A 15,970-nucleotide genomic window follows, 5' to 3' on the forward strand; every position below is an offset into this window, starting at 1 on the left:
AAATACACTTTTTTTTACAATTAACCTTTTCATCAACTATGGAATGAAACCACGTGGAACTATAAAGTATATGACTCAAAATTAGATCAAATCCCGTTGTGAAGGACGACTCAACCTATCATGCTTTGAAAGTTGATCAAATTGAGTACCACTTTACAGGAAGTCAAACAGTGGTCATACAATTGAGAGATTGGATCCTGCCATGGCAATGTCAAAGGCTCAAAACAGTCGCTTGAAAGGTGTGTTTTTAAAACTACTTCAGTGCAGAATCTTGAGATGACGTCATATTTATCAATTGGTATATACGCCAACATGGTTGTTCTTCTTGGTTTTTTCGGTAAAGTCACGTAGAAGGGAAGTACGTGACTCTACCGAAAAAACCAAGAAGATGAATCCCTGCAGTCACGAAAGATTTAAATCGAAACATGGTTGTTGTTGTTGTTGGGGGCTGCCAAGAGACATTGCTGCCACCCGATCACTCCTTGGAGCACAGATATACTTTGACGTATTATCAACAAAGCCTGAACAATGTAAAATGCAATGGCCAATTGCACGATTGAATAAGAGCGTGGAGGTGAATAACATGGTGATAAGACAGACATTATAAAATGCCCATGTTGGGTGGCAGGTGCTAAATTACTCCACTTACCGCTGAGATGAGACCCTGGGACCACTGCCCGTCGTCTGCTGCATTCGCAGGAATGGCTCCGACCTAAAACAAGATAAAAGAGTGAGTGTTATGAACAGCGCAATTGTTAAACATATCCATTGCTATGCCTGGGAGACTTGCTCAGTTGGCAGAATACTTGTGGGTTCCATCCTAGTGAGGGTCAGTCCCACCATAATCGTATCCATCATCAGCCCTCCGTGGTCTGGACAATAAGTGCCACCACCCAATGAGGTGTGGTGCTTAACAGGACATCAAATGAAGTTGTCTATCCAGCCCTTGGCATAGGAATATGGAGTTTCTCCCATTGTCTTAGGTCCAGCAACACAAATGAGCACCACCCTGAAATTATTTGAGGAAAGAGACACTTTGCCTTCTGAAATATAATTAACAATTTTGTTCCTCGATTTTCTATACCAGATGCAGTTCCTTGCTTGAGTGATTGTGTGTGTGTGTGTTAGCATTGTAATTTACCTGTGCAGCTGTTCCATCATCATACACTTTTCACCATCTAATTAAAAAATGTGAAATAATTGCCATGCAACCTTGCGTACTGTGAACTAGATGCAACTATTTTGAAGACCGTGTTAAAACGTAAAATAATTTTAGAGACTGCATTTTATCATTCAAAAGTGTGCTTCCTGCAGAATTTGTCTTTGAAAAAAATATATTGCAAAAGCATACAAAATGCATCTATATATATTTTGAAAGTTGAGAGCTAATATCTCAGTAGGGAGTTCAATAAACCTATCATCCCTCCAAGGTTGATAAAATTAGTACCGCTTTGAGGAGCCAAACAGCGGTCATCATATCGCCTGTCCTCCACCAGAGGAAAGTGGAACGTCCACCACCAGCTGGAGTCCACCGATGAATGTGAATGCTGCCCCCCTATTACTCGTTGAAGCAAGGAGACAACTTGACTCTTGATGACGTGCCAACATTATAATGTTTTGTTGCAAAGCAGGCATCAAATGTAAGTATAGATTTTTGAGCTCTCGGTGCTGATCTAGGCTTAATTTAGTGAAAACACCGAATAAGAGAGCGTATTTTTGAGTGGCCACTGGTGACTGGGCTCACACCATAAAATTCACGCCACTCAAGATGATGATTTAATCGTGAGTGGCTCAAACCCGAATTCAAACCCTGGGCATCTGTGCTGCGGGCTCAGTGCTCACATCTAGGCATGAGATGGAGAGTTGGTGAACAGCCTGCATAGTCTGTGTTACACACACACACAAAGATAAAGATCCTCCAAATAGCCTTTAACAGACCGTAGGGGCAAGTGCTGTTAGTGAGCACCTATGAAGGGCGGAACATTACCCGGGGGGTGGGTGGCCAGCACCACGCCCGACCGCCTTTGTCTCCCCAGTGGCGATGTTTACACACCGCACCAGGTACTCATTTCAGGCTGAGGCCCAGGACCGGTTCAGATAATCGTCACCGGTGTTGGCCGTGAGCGGGAATCGAACTCGGGTCACCTGGTTCGTAGCGCAGCGCGCTAACCGCCACACCACCGCTCCCCACACACACGCACGCACACGCACAAACCCACACACGCACGCACAAACCCACACACACGCACGCACCTTGCCCTGAGCGACGAGCTCGCGCTGTGCGGCTGAGGCGGACTTGACGAGGGCGCTCGTGGCCGCCGCGATCGCCTTCGCCGCCTCCAGAATCTGCTCCTCAAAGTTGAGCGACTCGTCCGCCTCCTGGGCTCGCGCGGGTCGCGAGCAGGTGGCGGGGGACAATGTGGCACGCACACAGAAGTGCACACACAAGCGCAGGCCAGGCACAGAAGCACAGACGCGAGCACAGTTACGAAACGGTACTCGTGTTCATGAACGATGAGCGCTAGTGGTCAGCCTTGACGAGGCGATGGGAATTTCCATCATCTTACCCAAAAGACATCTTGAAGGTGCCCTTAACCCCATTTGGCTGTCCGCTCGAGGTTGCTGGTAAATAGCTGCTTTCATTGGTCTATCCGCTGCTTGTTGCCATCGGTGCAAGGTGTATTTTATTCGTCTTTACGCAAGGGGCTAGGGAGAGATTTCCGTACAGGTGTTTCTGCCGAAGGGTAATTGTCATTCTTGGCCACATTTCGTTATGGAACCCTTGGGGGCTATTGCGGCAAAATGAGAATAAGAGAAAAAAATCTGAGACGAGCAAATTTACATTCATGTTAAGTGCAACACCAAGGGTGTGACTTGCAAGGGACACAAGCCAAGACATCATGGATCTATTCCCACTCTTCCATTCTCGTGAGCTTTGTTTAACATTTAAAACATCTCGGATGCAGTCTGCAATAACTCTTCACACGAAGAGTTATTTTTTATACGGCAAAAAATTAAATCGTTCGTTTTTAATACAGCACATTTGCAATCGTTCACCATAAATCCAGGCCTCCTTTTGGAACAAGCAGGGACAGTACCTTGTTCTGCGAGTATCTGCAGAGGTTTGTAGATACGGAAGCTGACGTTCAGTGATGAGATTTGAGGTGGTAATGTGTGTACAACTCCACAAGGCGTACCAGGAATTACAGGCCTAGCTGTCTGCTCATCTTGCCTGCACTTCAACTGATACTGCTATATTGTATACCACTTAAGAAAAAGCTGTATGCCTGATTAGTTATAGACTCACCGATTAGCCACAAACTCATCTCCCACCCGCTCGTCTCTCCCTTCATATGACGACTTACCTCGATTCTCCGGTTTCTGGGACATTGGTCTATGCAGTTCAATTCCTCTCATCTGTACCGTATGCAGCTGCCTCACTGCACCTCGTCAATCCCCCCTCTGCTTTCTATCCCCGCAGGGCTCCGTTTTGGAACTCCCTTTCGTATGTCTTTGCAGCCACGTAAAACCCAACTCAATTTAAGAAGCTTCTGGTCTCTAACCTATCATCCTTACTCTGCACGCATTCATGAACAACACTACCTAAAAAGGAAACATGCATATTTAATAGGCGAGGTTTCATGGAATGCCCCTTCGTCATAGCACATAGCTCGCTCTGCTGCTCCACTTCATACATTACGTTTAACACGTAGGCTTTCGCGAGCAATAATTATTGGTGCAGTGGTGGCCAACACGTGGATCGTGATCAACGGGGGGGATCAGAAAAGACTTTTAAGTGGATGTCAGGACAAATCAGGACAAACGCGAATATGAACAGACAATAATTTGCATTATGGCAGATGGCAAATAAAAATCCCCAATTAAGCAATCCTATATTTAAAAAGAAATTTTACCAATAGATAGCGCAAGTATTATATTAAACTGTAGCAACGATGATACAATATAAAGCCATCTCTATACTATTATTTTGAAAACATAGCATTCCAATTCAACGATTTTCATATGCAGTAAATTGTGCCAGGACAGCATGAAAAAGGTATTTTGAACAAGAACATGAATTATAGTTACATGAAAAAGGTAGCTTCCTTCATTTGAACAACAAATGCTTGGACATTATCGGGTTAAATCCGGGTAATTGTTGGTCTTAGCTTTCTGGTGGATTGTGAAGCCCGCTGAGAGCCACCACTATGGGTCACAGCGCTTTGGATTACAACCTTTGATAAAAAAAAAATACAACTAAATCATAAAAAAAAAGTTTCATTTGCAAACAGTCGAAGTGCGAATAGATTTTGTTGCACTTTTACCTGCCGTGACCACCTAAGATCGCTGCCGCTCGTGCGAGTGAGCATGTGCTGGGTGCATTTCGGTCAACGCAAACGACGGCACGTGTACAGCAGGAAGCTGTGTTCAGGCAGATGTGGCGGGCAGGCCTCTGTGAGAATATGTTTGATATATAGTTGGGTCTCCACAAATACAACCTTATATACCAAACATATCAGACAGCAGTCGGCAGGGCAGCAGGCTTCTGGCATCGTGGTCAACGGGCAGCGCGGGTTTCCCCGCTCTTGGCTCGACTCGGCGAGCACGTGACCCCGTAAATTTACTCCGCAGCATCCGTGCGGCCGCCGTTGGCAGCGTCGTCACCGCGCAGCAGGCACGACGTGCTATTGTTGTCCACGAGGCTTTGACAGATGTCTATTTTTAACAGTCGTGAACACTGGTATTGTAGCAAAGCAAAACGTTGTCTATAGAATTACCATCAACCCATCCCTATGCAAGGAGTGATTTCACCATTGTTAAGAAAGAAAACGTAAAAAATATTCTCTGATAACATTTAATTTATCAGACTAAACGGTTGTAAGCATAATTAACGTTTCCCAGTAAAATTAATTTAAACAAGGCTTTGGCCTGGGGCAATATTTTACTTAATTCATTCTAATCAGTAAGGTATGGACAATTAACCGAGTGCTGCTAGGTAACCTGAATACAACAAGGGTGGGACTGTCCAAAACCAACATGCGGCCCAAAAATTGGCTTTCTGCAATGCGTGTCACGTGTTCAACAACAAGTTTTGCGCAGCCTAAGTAAATCTTCTGAACGTAAATGTTACTGGCCAGGTGGCACTGTGAGTGATTCGAGCAATAACAAAAAGACACAATCAGAAGGTTACGAATTCAAATCCCAACCTGGGGTTTGACTCCGATTATAATTATTCCTCTCAGATTATTAAAATCAATACCACTTTTGTAGGAATTCAAGAGCGCTCACCCCGTGGGGAGACTGACCCCCAACAGGGGAATATGTGGAACATCAACCGTTGGCTCATGCACACCAACGTGAATGAGTTGCCATCTCAGGACTCGTTTGTGCACGAAGATACTTACTGCGATTCTCCCTTGCAAAAGACAACATTAAATGGCCTTCAAGTGGTCCGCTATGATGTTTATTAAACGACTGTCTTGACAAGTGATATGGAAACAAGAGAGAAATGGACAAAACTAAACTATAAACTAACCTATGTTTATTTTATCAGGTAAGGCCCACTGATGTAAGTAGCTCTTTTTCAGAAGCGACCTGGCCACAAATGATAGCTCAATGAAGTGGCTTATCACGTGGAAATTCATAGCAGCAGCCAAATCCTCTAAAAACATGTTTAGAACTGTGGAGGGGAAAACCGGACGACCCGGAGAAAAATCCACGTGACCACGGCGAGAGACCGACACCGCAAACTCCAAATATACAACAGGGGTCAGGAACCAACCCATGGACCTCCTGCATACCAGGTGAGGCAGTTAACATCTCGCCACCGTAGCCTTCATGGGGAAGAGGCACACAACGCAGGGGTGTAGCGAGGCGGCGGCGGCGGTGGCGAGAGAGAGAGCACGAGTGGCGTCGTGGGCACGTGCCACGTGACCCCACCTTGGGCTTGGCACGCGGCTTCAGCTGCTCCAGCTTCTTTGCCGCGGCCTCGATGGCGGCAGCGGCTCCCAGCAGCTCGGCCTCCGCGATAACCGTGGGGTCCTCGGGGTCCACCCACTCTGTGCCTGTACAGAGTTAAGAACGCACAAAGACCCCCCCCCCCCCCGGATGGCCTTAACAGACTGTTGAGGCAAGTGCTGTTAGCGAGCACCTATGGAAGGTCGGCACGGCACACGAGGGGATGGGTGGCTCGCACCAAGCCCAGCCGCCTTTGTCTCCCTTGGAGCGATGTTTTACACACCACACCAGGTACTCAATTGAGGCTGAGTCGACCTCGGGGAGGCCCAGGACTGGTTCAGATAATCGTCACCGGTGTTGGCCATGAGTGGGAATTGAACTGGAGTCGCTGGGTTCATAGTGAAGTGCGCTAACCGCTACACTACCGCTCCCCAAAAACAAGTGCATGCATGCACACGCAAACGGATGCAGACACGCATGACTCATCAATTCTGATGAAATACAATCACAATAAATGCAATTCATCGCATGTGTCTAAAAATGGATGAACATTTACAATTCATGATAATTATACAAATGTGCTCAATACGATTGCATTGAACAAAAATATACGAGATGGGGGAAAAAAAAAAAATACAGCAATCATAATAATGATGATGGAAAAAAATACGATTCGAGAGTCTAATTATGAAAGCACATCGGGACAGTTCGAGGGACCACCAGGGGTGTGTGAGTCTTCGCATGCCTAATCTGCATGCATACAACTACACACAGGCAGGCAGGCAGACACCCACATGTAATGCACACAGACACACAGGCGTGCACGCAGGCGTGCAAGCGTGCACGCATGTGAATGCAAAAAGCGCACACATGCGCACAGGCAAATGTGTGATGCACATAGGAAGGAATGCAAAGATCCCCCGTATAGCCTTTAATGGACTGTTGAGGCAAGTGCTATTTAGCAAGCACCTGTGAGGGCCAGCACGGCACAAGAAGGGGTGTGTGGCCACCACCACGCCCGACCGCCTTTGTCTCCCTGATGGTTGTATACCGCACAAGGTACTTACTTAAGGCTGAGTCAACCTAGGGGAGGCCCATGAATTGTTCAAATGTTCGCCAACTGGTGTCGGCCACGAGCAGGAATTGAACTCAGGTGTCTGGGTTCGTCGCGCGGTGCACTAACCAACTGCGCCACTGCTCTCCATGCATGTGAACGCATAAGGTGCAACACGTAGACAAGTGTATGATGCATCCAGTAAGGAATATAACACACACACACTCACATGAACAATGCATACAGGCAGGCACAAAAGCAGTAATGCACGTGTACAATGCATGGATGCGCAAAGATATGCAGATACAAACACACATGCCAGGGAATAGCTATAAAATATAACTACACAATTACATACCACCTAAGAATACATGGACGTGAATCAAACAGAGAAACTAATTTGTCTGAAACTGGTGCTTTGTTGCCTCCAATGCAAGAACTCTTCACAAGAAGGGAATTCCGAGAGTTTATTTTCAGAAGCTCTGACAACATTCGGCCAATAAATTCCTGTTTGTGAACAACGTGTGTCAAATATGTTCTCCACCATGCAGGTTTCCCTTTCTGCAACATAGGTCCGACTACACTTAATTGTATATCCCCCCACTTTCCAACGCAATGATCATTTACCTCGAGAAATATTAATGGGGCACAACCTGCTATTAAAGTCGAGGTCACCATGGGCCAACGGGAGGACACCTCAGCACAGCTTCCTTGTGCCAGATCCCACAATTCTCGCACCGTCTTAGAAAAAAAACACCCCTCTTCAGTCTTCCGCTCACGTAGTGTACGACAACCACATGGCTCGGACCTTCCCTTTGGTTGCTCACTTCTGGGTGCCCACAAAAAAAAACCCTCGGTCAAAAAAACCTCTTCCAATCCACACACGTGCCCAACTAATGATACGCTCAAATTATAAATTATATTTTTGCACCAATTTTTATCAAATTATGCTCTCGGCATCATTACACGAGATGAAGAATCCATTCTAAAACATCACAGTGCAGCGTATTCCGTGTCAGCGAAAGGCTACGGAGGATATTCTTCACAGGATTTTTAAATCTCTTTTTTAAAAAACCTCACTTCCTTTACTACTTTACACTTTCCCATATACTCTGCTGTGAGATCATTTGCTCCATGCAAGTGAGGAGGGATCTCCTGATCAAAGCTAACAAAACCTTTATATCATCTGCATACTCCACATCTCTCAGGTGCACACGACCCATTGCGATCCCTCAAAGCTATCTTTACTCACGACACAAACCCCCACGCTACGGTCGCTACTCGTCCCTGCGTTTGACGACCCCTACAAGGCAGCGGAGGCAGAGCGAGCACGCGGTGTGCACAGCCCCCCTTCCCCTGCCACCCCAACCTCCTCCCTCGCCCTCCCTCCCCACCCTCCGCCCACCGCTCACCGCCAGCGCTCCCGACGTACCTTTCATGGCCTCGGCTGCTTGGATGAGCTCGGTGACGGAGTTGGCGACGCGTTTGGAGAAGGCAGCCAACTGGAGCTTCAGCTCAGCCGTGGGTCGCTGCAGGATCTGGATTTGGTGGGGGGTTTGTGTTGGGAGGGAGCGGGGGAGGGGGGGGGGTGCGAATGTGACGTGAATGAAAGGGCACGCAGCTGTCGCCTGCTCGTTGGGCGACCCGTGGGCTGGAAGTAACCGCTGCCAGCATCTCCGTTGAAAGGGGACGCCTTTCCGCGAGTGTGAGCAAGGGGGCTACCTGTGATCGTGCGATTCTGACGGGAAACGGCGATCCCCCTTGTTTGTCTGGCCTCTGTGGCAGTGTGGTGAGAAAGCTCGACCAGCAAACAAAAGGTTCAGAATTTAATTCCTGGTTAGGGAGTTGGACTTGGCCCACCATCCACATCGGGTTGAGATGAAACGTGACATTTTCGTTGCAATTTTTTTTTTGTGGTATTCATTTGTAGTATTATCCCAGGACAGAACCCAGACATGCTCGCTAATATCTGTGAATATTTCAACATTTTACATTTTCTTAGAGGTATCTCATCCGTGTAATGGAGGGGATACATCCCCTATAGAACACCTGGGTGGTCGACAACACGTCAACTTAGAACTAAGCGGGGTAGGCGGGTGGGTGCAAAGCCAGGGGTGATACTACTTGGTAAAACCCGGATTAAGGTAAGACTTTTCCGAAATCCTAGTTTATTACCTCAGCAATATCAACCCAGCTGCGGGTCGTTATTTAATGAACCGGTACCAGAGCCGTCCTACACTGAAGGTGGGTAAATTCAAGCCGGCCCACCCTTACTAGATATACATTACTGGACCGCAGCTGACAGTACCCTCCTACCAAACCATCCATCCTGAGAGGACGGAACGTCAAGGCGGTAATGCCGTGCAAACGTATGCGGTGTGGCCCACACCGCTGCTCTACATCCAGAGACACTCCCGCTCCGCTGGCCCAGGACGCTGCCACAGCCCTGGTAGAGTGATGTTTAACAGCACTGGTTTAATGCCTGTCCCTTACACCTGTACGCCCCCTTGATGCAGCTATACGCTGCTTGGGAAGCCGGATGGGCCCTCTTTTGAAGGCCGTACAACACTAACAGCTGTTCAAAGGTGGGTGAGCGCCAAGGGCGTGAACCTCACATACCCTATGCACCGCTGGAACGCACAATGCACGTAATTCAAAGGAAGGGTCAGAACCAAGTGCAGACTCCATACCTCTGAAAATGTAAAAATATAACCAAATATTCGCGTGAGTATTCTTTGGTTCTTTCGGTAAAGTCACGTAGACTTTACCGAAAGAACCAAAGAATATGAATTCCTGCAGTCACGAAGGTTTTAAGTCAAAATTCGTGTCGGTGTTTGGGTTCTGTGCGGCCGCAGAAGAACGGGTTCAACTCAGTACCAACTGGGAGCTGGGATGATACGACTGAGGTCATGGCTGGCCCCCACAGTGTGAGTGCAGAATGCCCACCACTTGTTTTCCGGCGACCAGTCGAGATAGGCCACTGGCACATTGCTCATTTTGAGCAGGGAAAAACACTTTGACTTGACTTTGTGGAGCCAACCAAGGATTGCGAAAAAGTACCATGTGAAAATGTTGGTGAATGACTGAGGTGTCGATCCATTGCTGTGATAACAACAGTGAGAGGTTATGCTTTTACATGACGTAGCAAAATCGTCGAAAAGAGAGGCAAAAATCAAGCACTGAGAGAATCACGGAAGCCACTGGGAAACTTCACAGTTCCAGTATTGTTTGGTTTGAAATTGTTCTGTATATTCCATCATATCCAAGAACAATTTCATAATCACGCAGCGGAAATGTGTGGCTCATGGGGCCCCCTGTAGAAATATGACTTCACAGACCACAAACGGCTCACATTCACACTCATGCTTTTTGATTTTAAAATAAAGCACTTTGTTGGGCAATAATATATAGGTAACAACATAGCCATTATATTGAACAACTCATGCAGCTCTTCAAAATATCAGTAATCAGCACATGCTATAATTTAGCATTTTAAAATCAGTAATTGACCATACAGCTTCCATTAATGTACAATAGCAAACAGAACGGCTGCATTTAAAATACATTGTACAATCCTTTTGATTTTTCTTTTTTATATTTTTATATTATTATTATTGCATGATTTCTGCAAGCTCTGTTGCACTCGAATTTCATTTGATTTCTTTTTTCCTTAAAAAAAAATTTGTGATGTTAACATGATCATGTTAAAAGTCTAAACAAAGATCACGGAGATCGCAGAAGCACGGCACACACAACTCCCAGCATGCAACTCACCGGCTGCCATGTTTAATGAAGGGGATGGAAATGAGACAAAAATGAGCACATAATAGTTAGAAAATGCGCCGTCAACGTTACAGAATGAAACATACGTGGCAAGTAAAAATGTTGCAGGCAGGAGAAGAAGTTTGGAATTAATAAGATTAAACACACGCCTGGCCGCAATGCGAAACGACCATCGTATATCCAAATAAACCCACGAACTAAATTGTAGATATTTAACATTTAAATGACATTAAATGGTCAATGATTAAATAAGTAATCATTATAAGTTCGACTCCTGATAACGGTTGGTTTGTGATACAGCGCTCACTATGCCGGGGTATCTGAAGAGCACGTCACCAAGAGTAGTGAGCGATATCTGACCCAGTTCTGGGTCTCCCGTTCACATGGCCGCACTACTGACCGGCATGGTGAAGTATGGTAAAAAAAAACTCATCAACATAGCTTGGGAACGTCTTCATCCAGCAGTGGAATGACAAAAGGCATGTTAGTTTTATGATCATGATGATGTTACTCTGGCTCGATGGCAATGTGGCAGAGCGCTTGACTCGCAAGCGGAGGTTTGCGTGTTCAAATCCTGGTTGAAGGCTGACTCAGCCGATCATCCTTCTGGGGTTGTTAAAATATATACCACTTTGTCAATAGTCAGCAGTGGCTATCCTTGGGGGAGACCGGCCTCCCGCCATAGAAATGGGTAATTGCACAGCTGGTTCAGGGTTGCCATATCAAATGAGCAATACCCGGTCCTCATTTGAGCAAAGAAACATTTACTGTATTGATCGTGAACTCAAACGAATTGGCCATAGTGAAGATGCTGGCCGATTTAAAATGTTTATACACAGATGTCTACGGGCTACGTTGCAGGCAGCAAAGGACAGTGCAGCAGAAATCCAGTGCTGTACTATACTCCCCGCATTCACCAACCAGCACTGACCAACATGGTTAAGTGTTGTTAGAAAAAAAACCCCAGAACCACATCGAGTAGTCGATTGACTAAAGAGCTGTAAAATGGATAAGTCCACAGGTGTCTTTCAGAACGCCGCATTTGACTGCGTGGCATGCGCCTCCTGCATTTACTGCCCATGGGGGGCATACAAGAGGGTTTGGGTGCAGGGCTCGAGAGAGAGTGCAGAATGTGAACGCATGTCAGGGCTGCGCACGTACCACCAGCACGTGCCGATGGCAGATGCACGGATAGGCGTTGGGCGGAGGGATGGAGAGAGAGAGAGTGTAGAATGAGTGCACGTGTCAGGGCTGCGCACGTACCACCAGCACGTGTTCCAGCAGCTCCAGATAGCCCACGGTGCACTCGCGGCCGAAGCGCAGCGCCCTGGAGCGGACGTCCTCGCTCACGTCCGGGTGGTACGCCGCCCTCTGCCCGTGCACGAGATGCGACAGAAACGGACGTGACGCACGTCAGTCGCAACGTTCTTTCGCGTGGTCTCTTCTGTCCCCCCCCTGCTCCTCATCTCCATGCTTCTAGCTCCATGCCTCCTCCATAACCCCACGTGTGGTAGAGCGAGTGACCCGTGACCGTTTCCGAGGTTGGTTACGGCACCTTGGGCCCATGGCTGGGAAGAACTCAAGCCGTGGCCCGAAGCCGTAATGTGTATACGACAGCACGGGCCTATTTTTGTGGCGTGTAAACATTTTCTCTGGCAAGAACTCAATATGTCATGGAAACAAGACAAGATGCCCAAGGCTACACAAAGAGTGTGATTTATAGGAAACGGCACTCATGGATATCGGAGTGTAAATGAATGCGAGTTGTGGAAAAGCTGACGAGTGAGCTCAGACCACCACACCCAGCATTGTCAGGTTACAATTCTTGCTGAGACCGCTGTCGTCTTGGAAGGAAAATAACAAAAGGCTCTGAAAGGCACTCTAACGTAATTAATTCTTCTCACACACCGCTGACCTCTGGGTGTCCCACTATCCTGGTGCATCATATTTCAAACTTCCAAGTTGTTGTGTACCCTATCTTTGGCACGCTCCCACACCGAAGAATGTTGTGCCCGGGGCTACGCGTGGCACCTTGCACGAGGACAGCATGTCGGAGATGGCCTTGCGGCTCAGGTTGGCCGTGGCGATGATGTCCTCCTGGCGGCACGAGTTCCCGGCGGCGACGGCTTTGGCCGTGGCGAGCGTGATGCCCTTGGTCATGCGGATGAATTCCTCCGGCGTGGAGGCGGCCACCGGTCTGTCGTTGGACTCAAACACCTGCGTGCGTGCGCGAGCACACGTGGCAGCGGAACATCAATCAGTCACTCGTAAAAAAAACACCAACAAGTGTTTGTTTGCTACCTGCACTCGATTCTGTCACCGATGTCAAAACTCAAAGAGCCTCTGTCGAGCTTTATTGATTACAAGCTATACTAGCCGGCTTCGCCCGGGACTTGGATTCTTGTCTTGGATTAATACACGGCCTAGGCTTTGGGTGGGGGGGGATGCGTGATGTGAGCAGGCACACTGCGTGACGCTGTCGCATGCGGGTGACATCACAGATGTGACGTCACCGCTCACTTGCCGTGCAAAATATATGCATTATTGTGCCCCCCCCCCCAAATACAAAAGTCTATTTTTTATACTTTTGCATTGTGTACAGTCTGAAAGCTACACACATGCAAAATTTCAAGTTTGTTGCATGTCGGGAAGTATGCTAAACATTTCGAACAGACACACATTCACAAATTTCCCTTTTATATATATAGATAGGTACAAAATTCTGCCAATGGGTACCTTATAAAGGGGCAGCAACACATGCATGGGAGTGATACAGGCTGGCATCACACACAGCCACATTTTTTCCCAACCCCTGTGGTTATGCTGATATGCTCTATCGGGTTACCATTTTAGGTCGAGTTGACCTAGCAGAGACCCAACCAGTGTCCCTGGGGTGCATAGCCATGCATTGACTTGAGCTCACCGAGATTGGAGTGCACGAATGCCTCAAATGACAAATATTTAGCCATAAACACAAGTTGCTATTACGTTAATCCCCTATGAAATCCAACACGGCACACCAAGGGGAGACATCCTGGGGTAAGCCCTGCCAGGTTTGAATAGCGCTTGCTGCTGCTGGTGTGAATGGTGAGGAATTGAACGCAGGTCACAATGGAAATTAGACAGCAGTGAATTACACCAAAAAAATTTAAAAACTAAACGATTTTTTACTAAGCGAGGCCCAATGAGCTAAGAAATCTCTTTAAAAGAAGCGACCTGGCCGCAAATGATAGCTCAACTTAGTGGTTTATCAAGTGGAAATTTATTGCAGCCAAATATTCTAAACGCATGGTGGGGGGGCGTGGGGGTGTGGGGGGGTGGAGGGGGGCAGGTGGGGGGGCATGGGGGCATGGGGGGGGTGGCGTGGGGGCGGGGTGGAGGGGGGCAGGTGGGGGGGTGGGTTCTGCGGTGGCTACCGTGAGCTCCTGCTTGATGCACTCGATGGTGGCCTCCAGGGCGCGCGTTCCCCTGGTCGCCTCGTCCTCCACGGCCTTCACGGTCTTGAGCAGCGACGTCACGTTCGTCACCATCACCTGCCACCACAGACACACGCATCCGACAAATGAGGATAAAGGTCCCCCGTGTAACCTTGACAGGCTTTTAGGGAAAGTGCTGTTAAGACCGGCATGGCGCACGAGGGGATGGGTGGCCAGCACCACACTCAGCCACCTTTGTCTCCCGAGTGGCGATATTTAAACATCGCACCAGGTACTCATTTGAGGCCGAGTCGACCTACGGGAGGCCCAGGACTTGTTCAGATAATCGTCACTGGTGTTGGCCATGAGAGGGAATCGAACTCGGGTCCCCGGGCTCATAGTGCAGCGCGCTAATCGCTACACTACAACTCCCCACATACGCACACACACAGGCGCAGAGGACAACCACGTAAATAATACTACTACCAAGGCGATGCATTCTAAAATTACAAAACATTTAAAGGGAATCATATCTCACAGGGGACAAAGCGACTGCAATCATTTGCTAATGTATTTAATTTTCGAGGTGGCTCAGGTGGCTTATAATGGCCAAAACAGGGCACTAAATGAGTAGTCCTGCATCCTGAGTTCAAGTCAAGGTGGTGTTGTGCTGGTGCAAGTCTAGAATTCATCACTTTGGATGTTGGATTGGAGGCTCATGCAGAAATCATCTCAGTTGTGAGGATCCCAGCAATCCAAGGCTATGACGTAGCTGGAAGAAACTAGAACAGCAACTATGTCACCGATCTAGCTCTCTTCTCTCATACACATGGGGGGTTTTTGTTCCAAGTATTCGATTTTCCTCAGACATACATACATAACACTGATTATGGGAAATGTCCAAATATCTCAGTGCAGGAACCTCATTAAAAGGTCTTGAAACTCGGTTACGCTTTCCTTGATTAACGTCAGACTGGTACTGTTAGTAATATAATTTGGATAGGAGGCGTACACATTTCTTAGTGAGTCAGATACTATAACCCAATGGAAACTCTATTCATAGACTGGCTTCCCAGTTTGTCTTAATGTGACGCGCTATACATGCTCAGTTGTAACACTTGCAATGTTAAATGTGATGCATTATGAGTCCCTGGTTTTCATTTGTAATCAACAGCTTGAGCTCATTAATACCTTGCGGTAACATTTTTTTACAAAAATAAATATACAGAGTTAGAGCTAATTACAGCTTCTCACGCGTGTTTCCACTCCAATTCCATTGGAAATAATCCCTCTGATAACACACAATGAGGGAGCAAATATCAGCTGCTGTAATGCAAACACGTGGTTGCTAATGAAGGCAATTTGTACACAATTCAACTATTGGGTGGCAAGATGTTATCTCCCTCGCCTGGTACGCAGGTCGTGGGTTCGATCCCAACCCGTACGGTGCCTGTATATACTTGGAGTTCAAGCGGTTATCTCCCCGTGGTCTCGTAACTTTTTATCCGGCTACCGTAAATTGCCACATATGACAGGCCACTTCGATGGGCTATCATGTGTGGCCATGTCACGTCTGAAAAATAGCCAATAGTGCACTGGGCTCTACCTGGTAAAATAAAATAGTTTAGCTGCAATTCATTCATCGATTCATCAATCAGAATTTGTTCCAATGCTCATGAAAGATTCAGTGAATTGTGCAATTTAGATAACATTATTCACAACGTGCAGAAATCAGATGAAATGCAAATAGTACATTTAA

At 47.2% G+C, this 15,970-nt stretch overlaps 1 protein-coding gene across 5 annotated transcripts in view; it reads right to left on the reverse strand.

Annotated features, from left to right (window-relative positions):
* Positions 1–15,970, reverse strand: part of LOC144954508 (talin-2-like) — a 230,513-nt gene that overhangs the window by 8,222 nt on the left and 206,321 nt on the right. For all 5 annotated transcript variants that reach the window (XM_078884986.1, XM_078884982.1, XM_078885003.1 and 2 more), the window contains 7 exons: positions 14,212–14,328; positions 12,827–13,012; positions 12,059–12,166; positions 8,445–8,550; positions 5,941–6,065; positions 2,254–2,379; positions 650–712 (listed from right to left, as the gene is read on the reverse strand). In XM_078884986.1, coding sequence (XP_078741112.1) covers positions 650–712; positions 2,254–2,379; positions 5,941–6,065; positions 8,445–8,550; positions 12,059–12,166; positions 12,827–13,012; positions 14,212–14,328 — 831 coding nt within the window. The remainder of the gene's footprint in view (positions 1–649; positions 713–2,253; positions 2,380–5,940; positions 6,066–8,444; positions 8,551–12,058; positions 12,167–12,826; positions 13,013–14,211; positions 14,329–15,970) is intronic.

This window comes from Lampetra fluviatilis, chromosome 3, assembly GCF_964198595.1.
Source record: "Lampetra fluviatilis chromosome 3, kcLamFluv1.1, whole genome shotgun sequence".
In the NCBI taxonomy this organism is placed as follows: Eukaryota; Metazoa; Chordata; class Hyperoartia; order Petromyzontiformes; family Petromyzontidae; genus Lampetra; species Lampetra fluviatilis.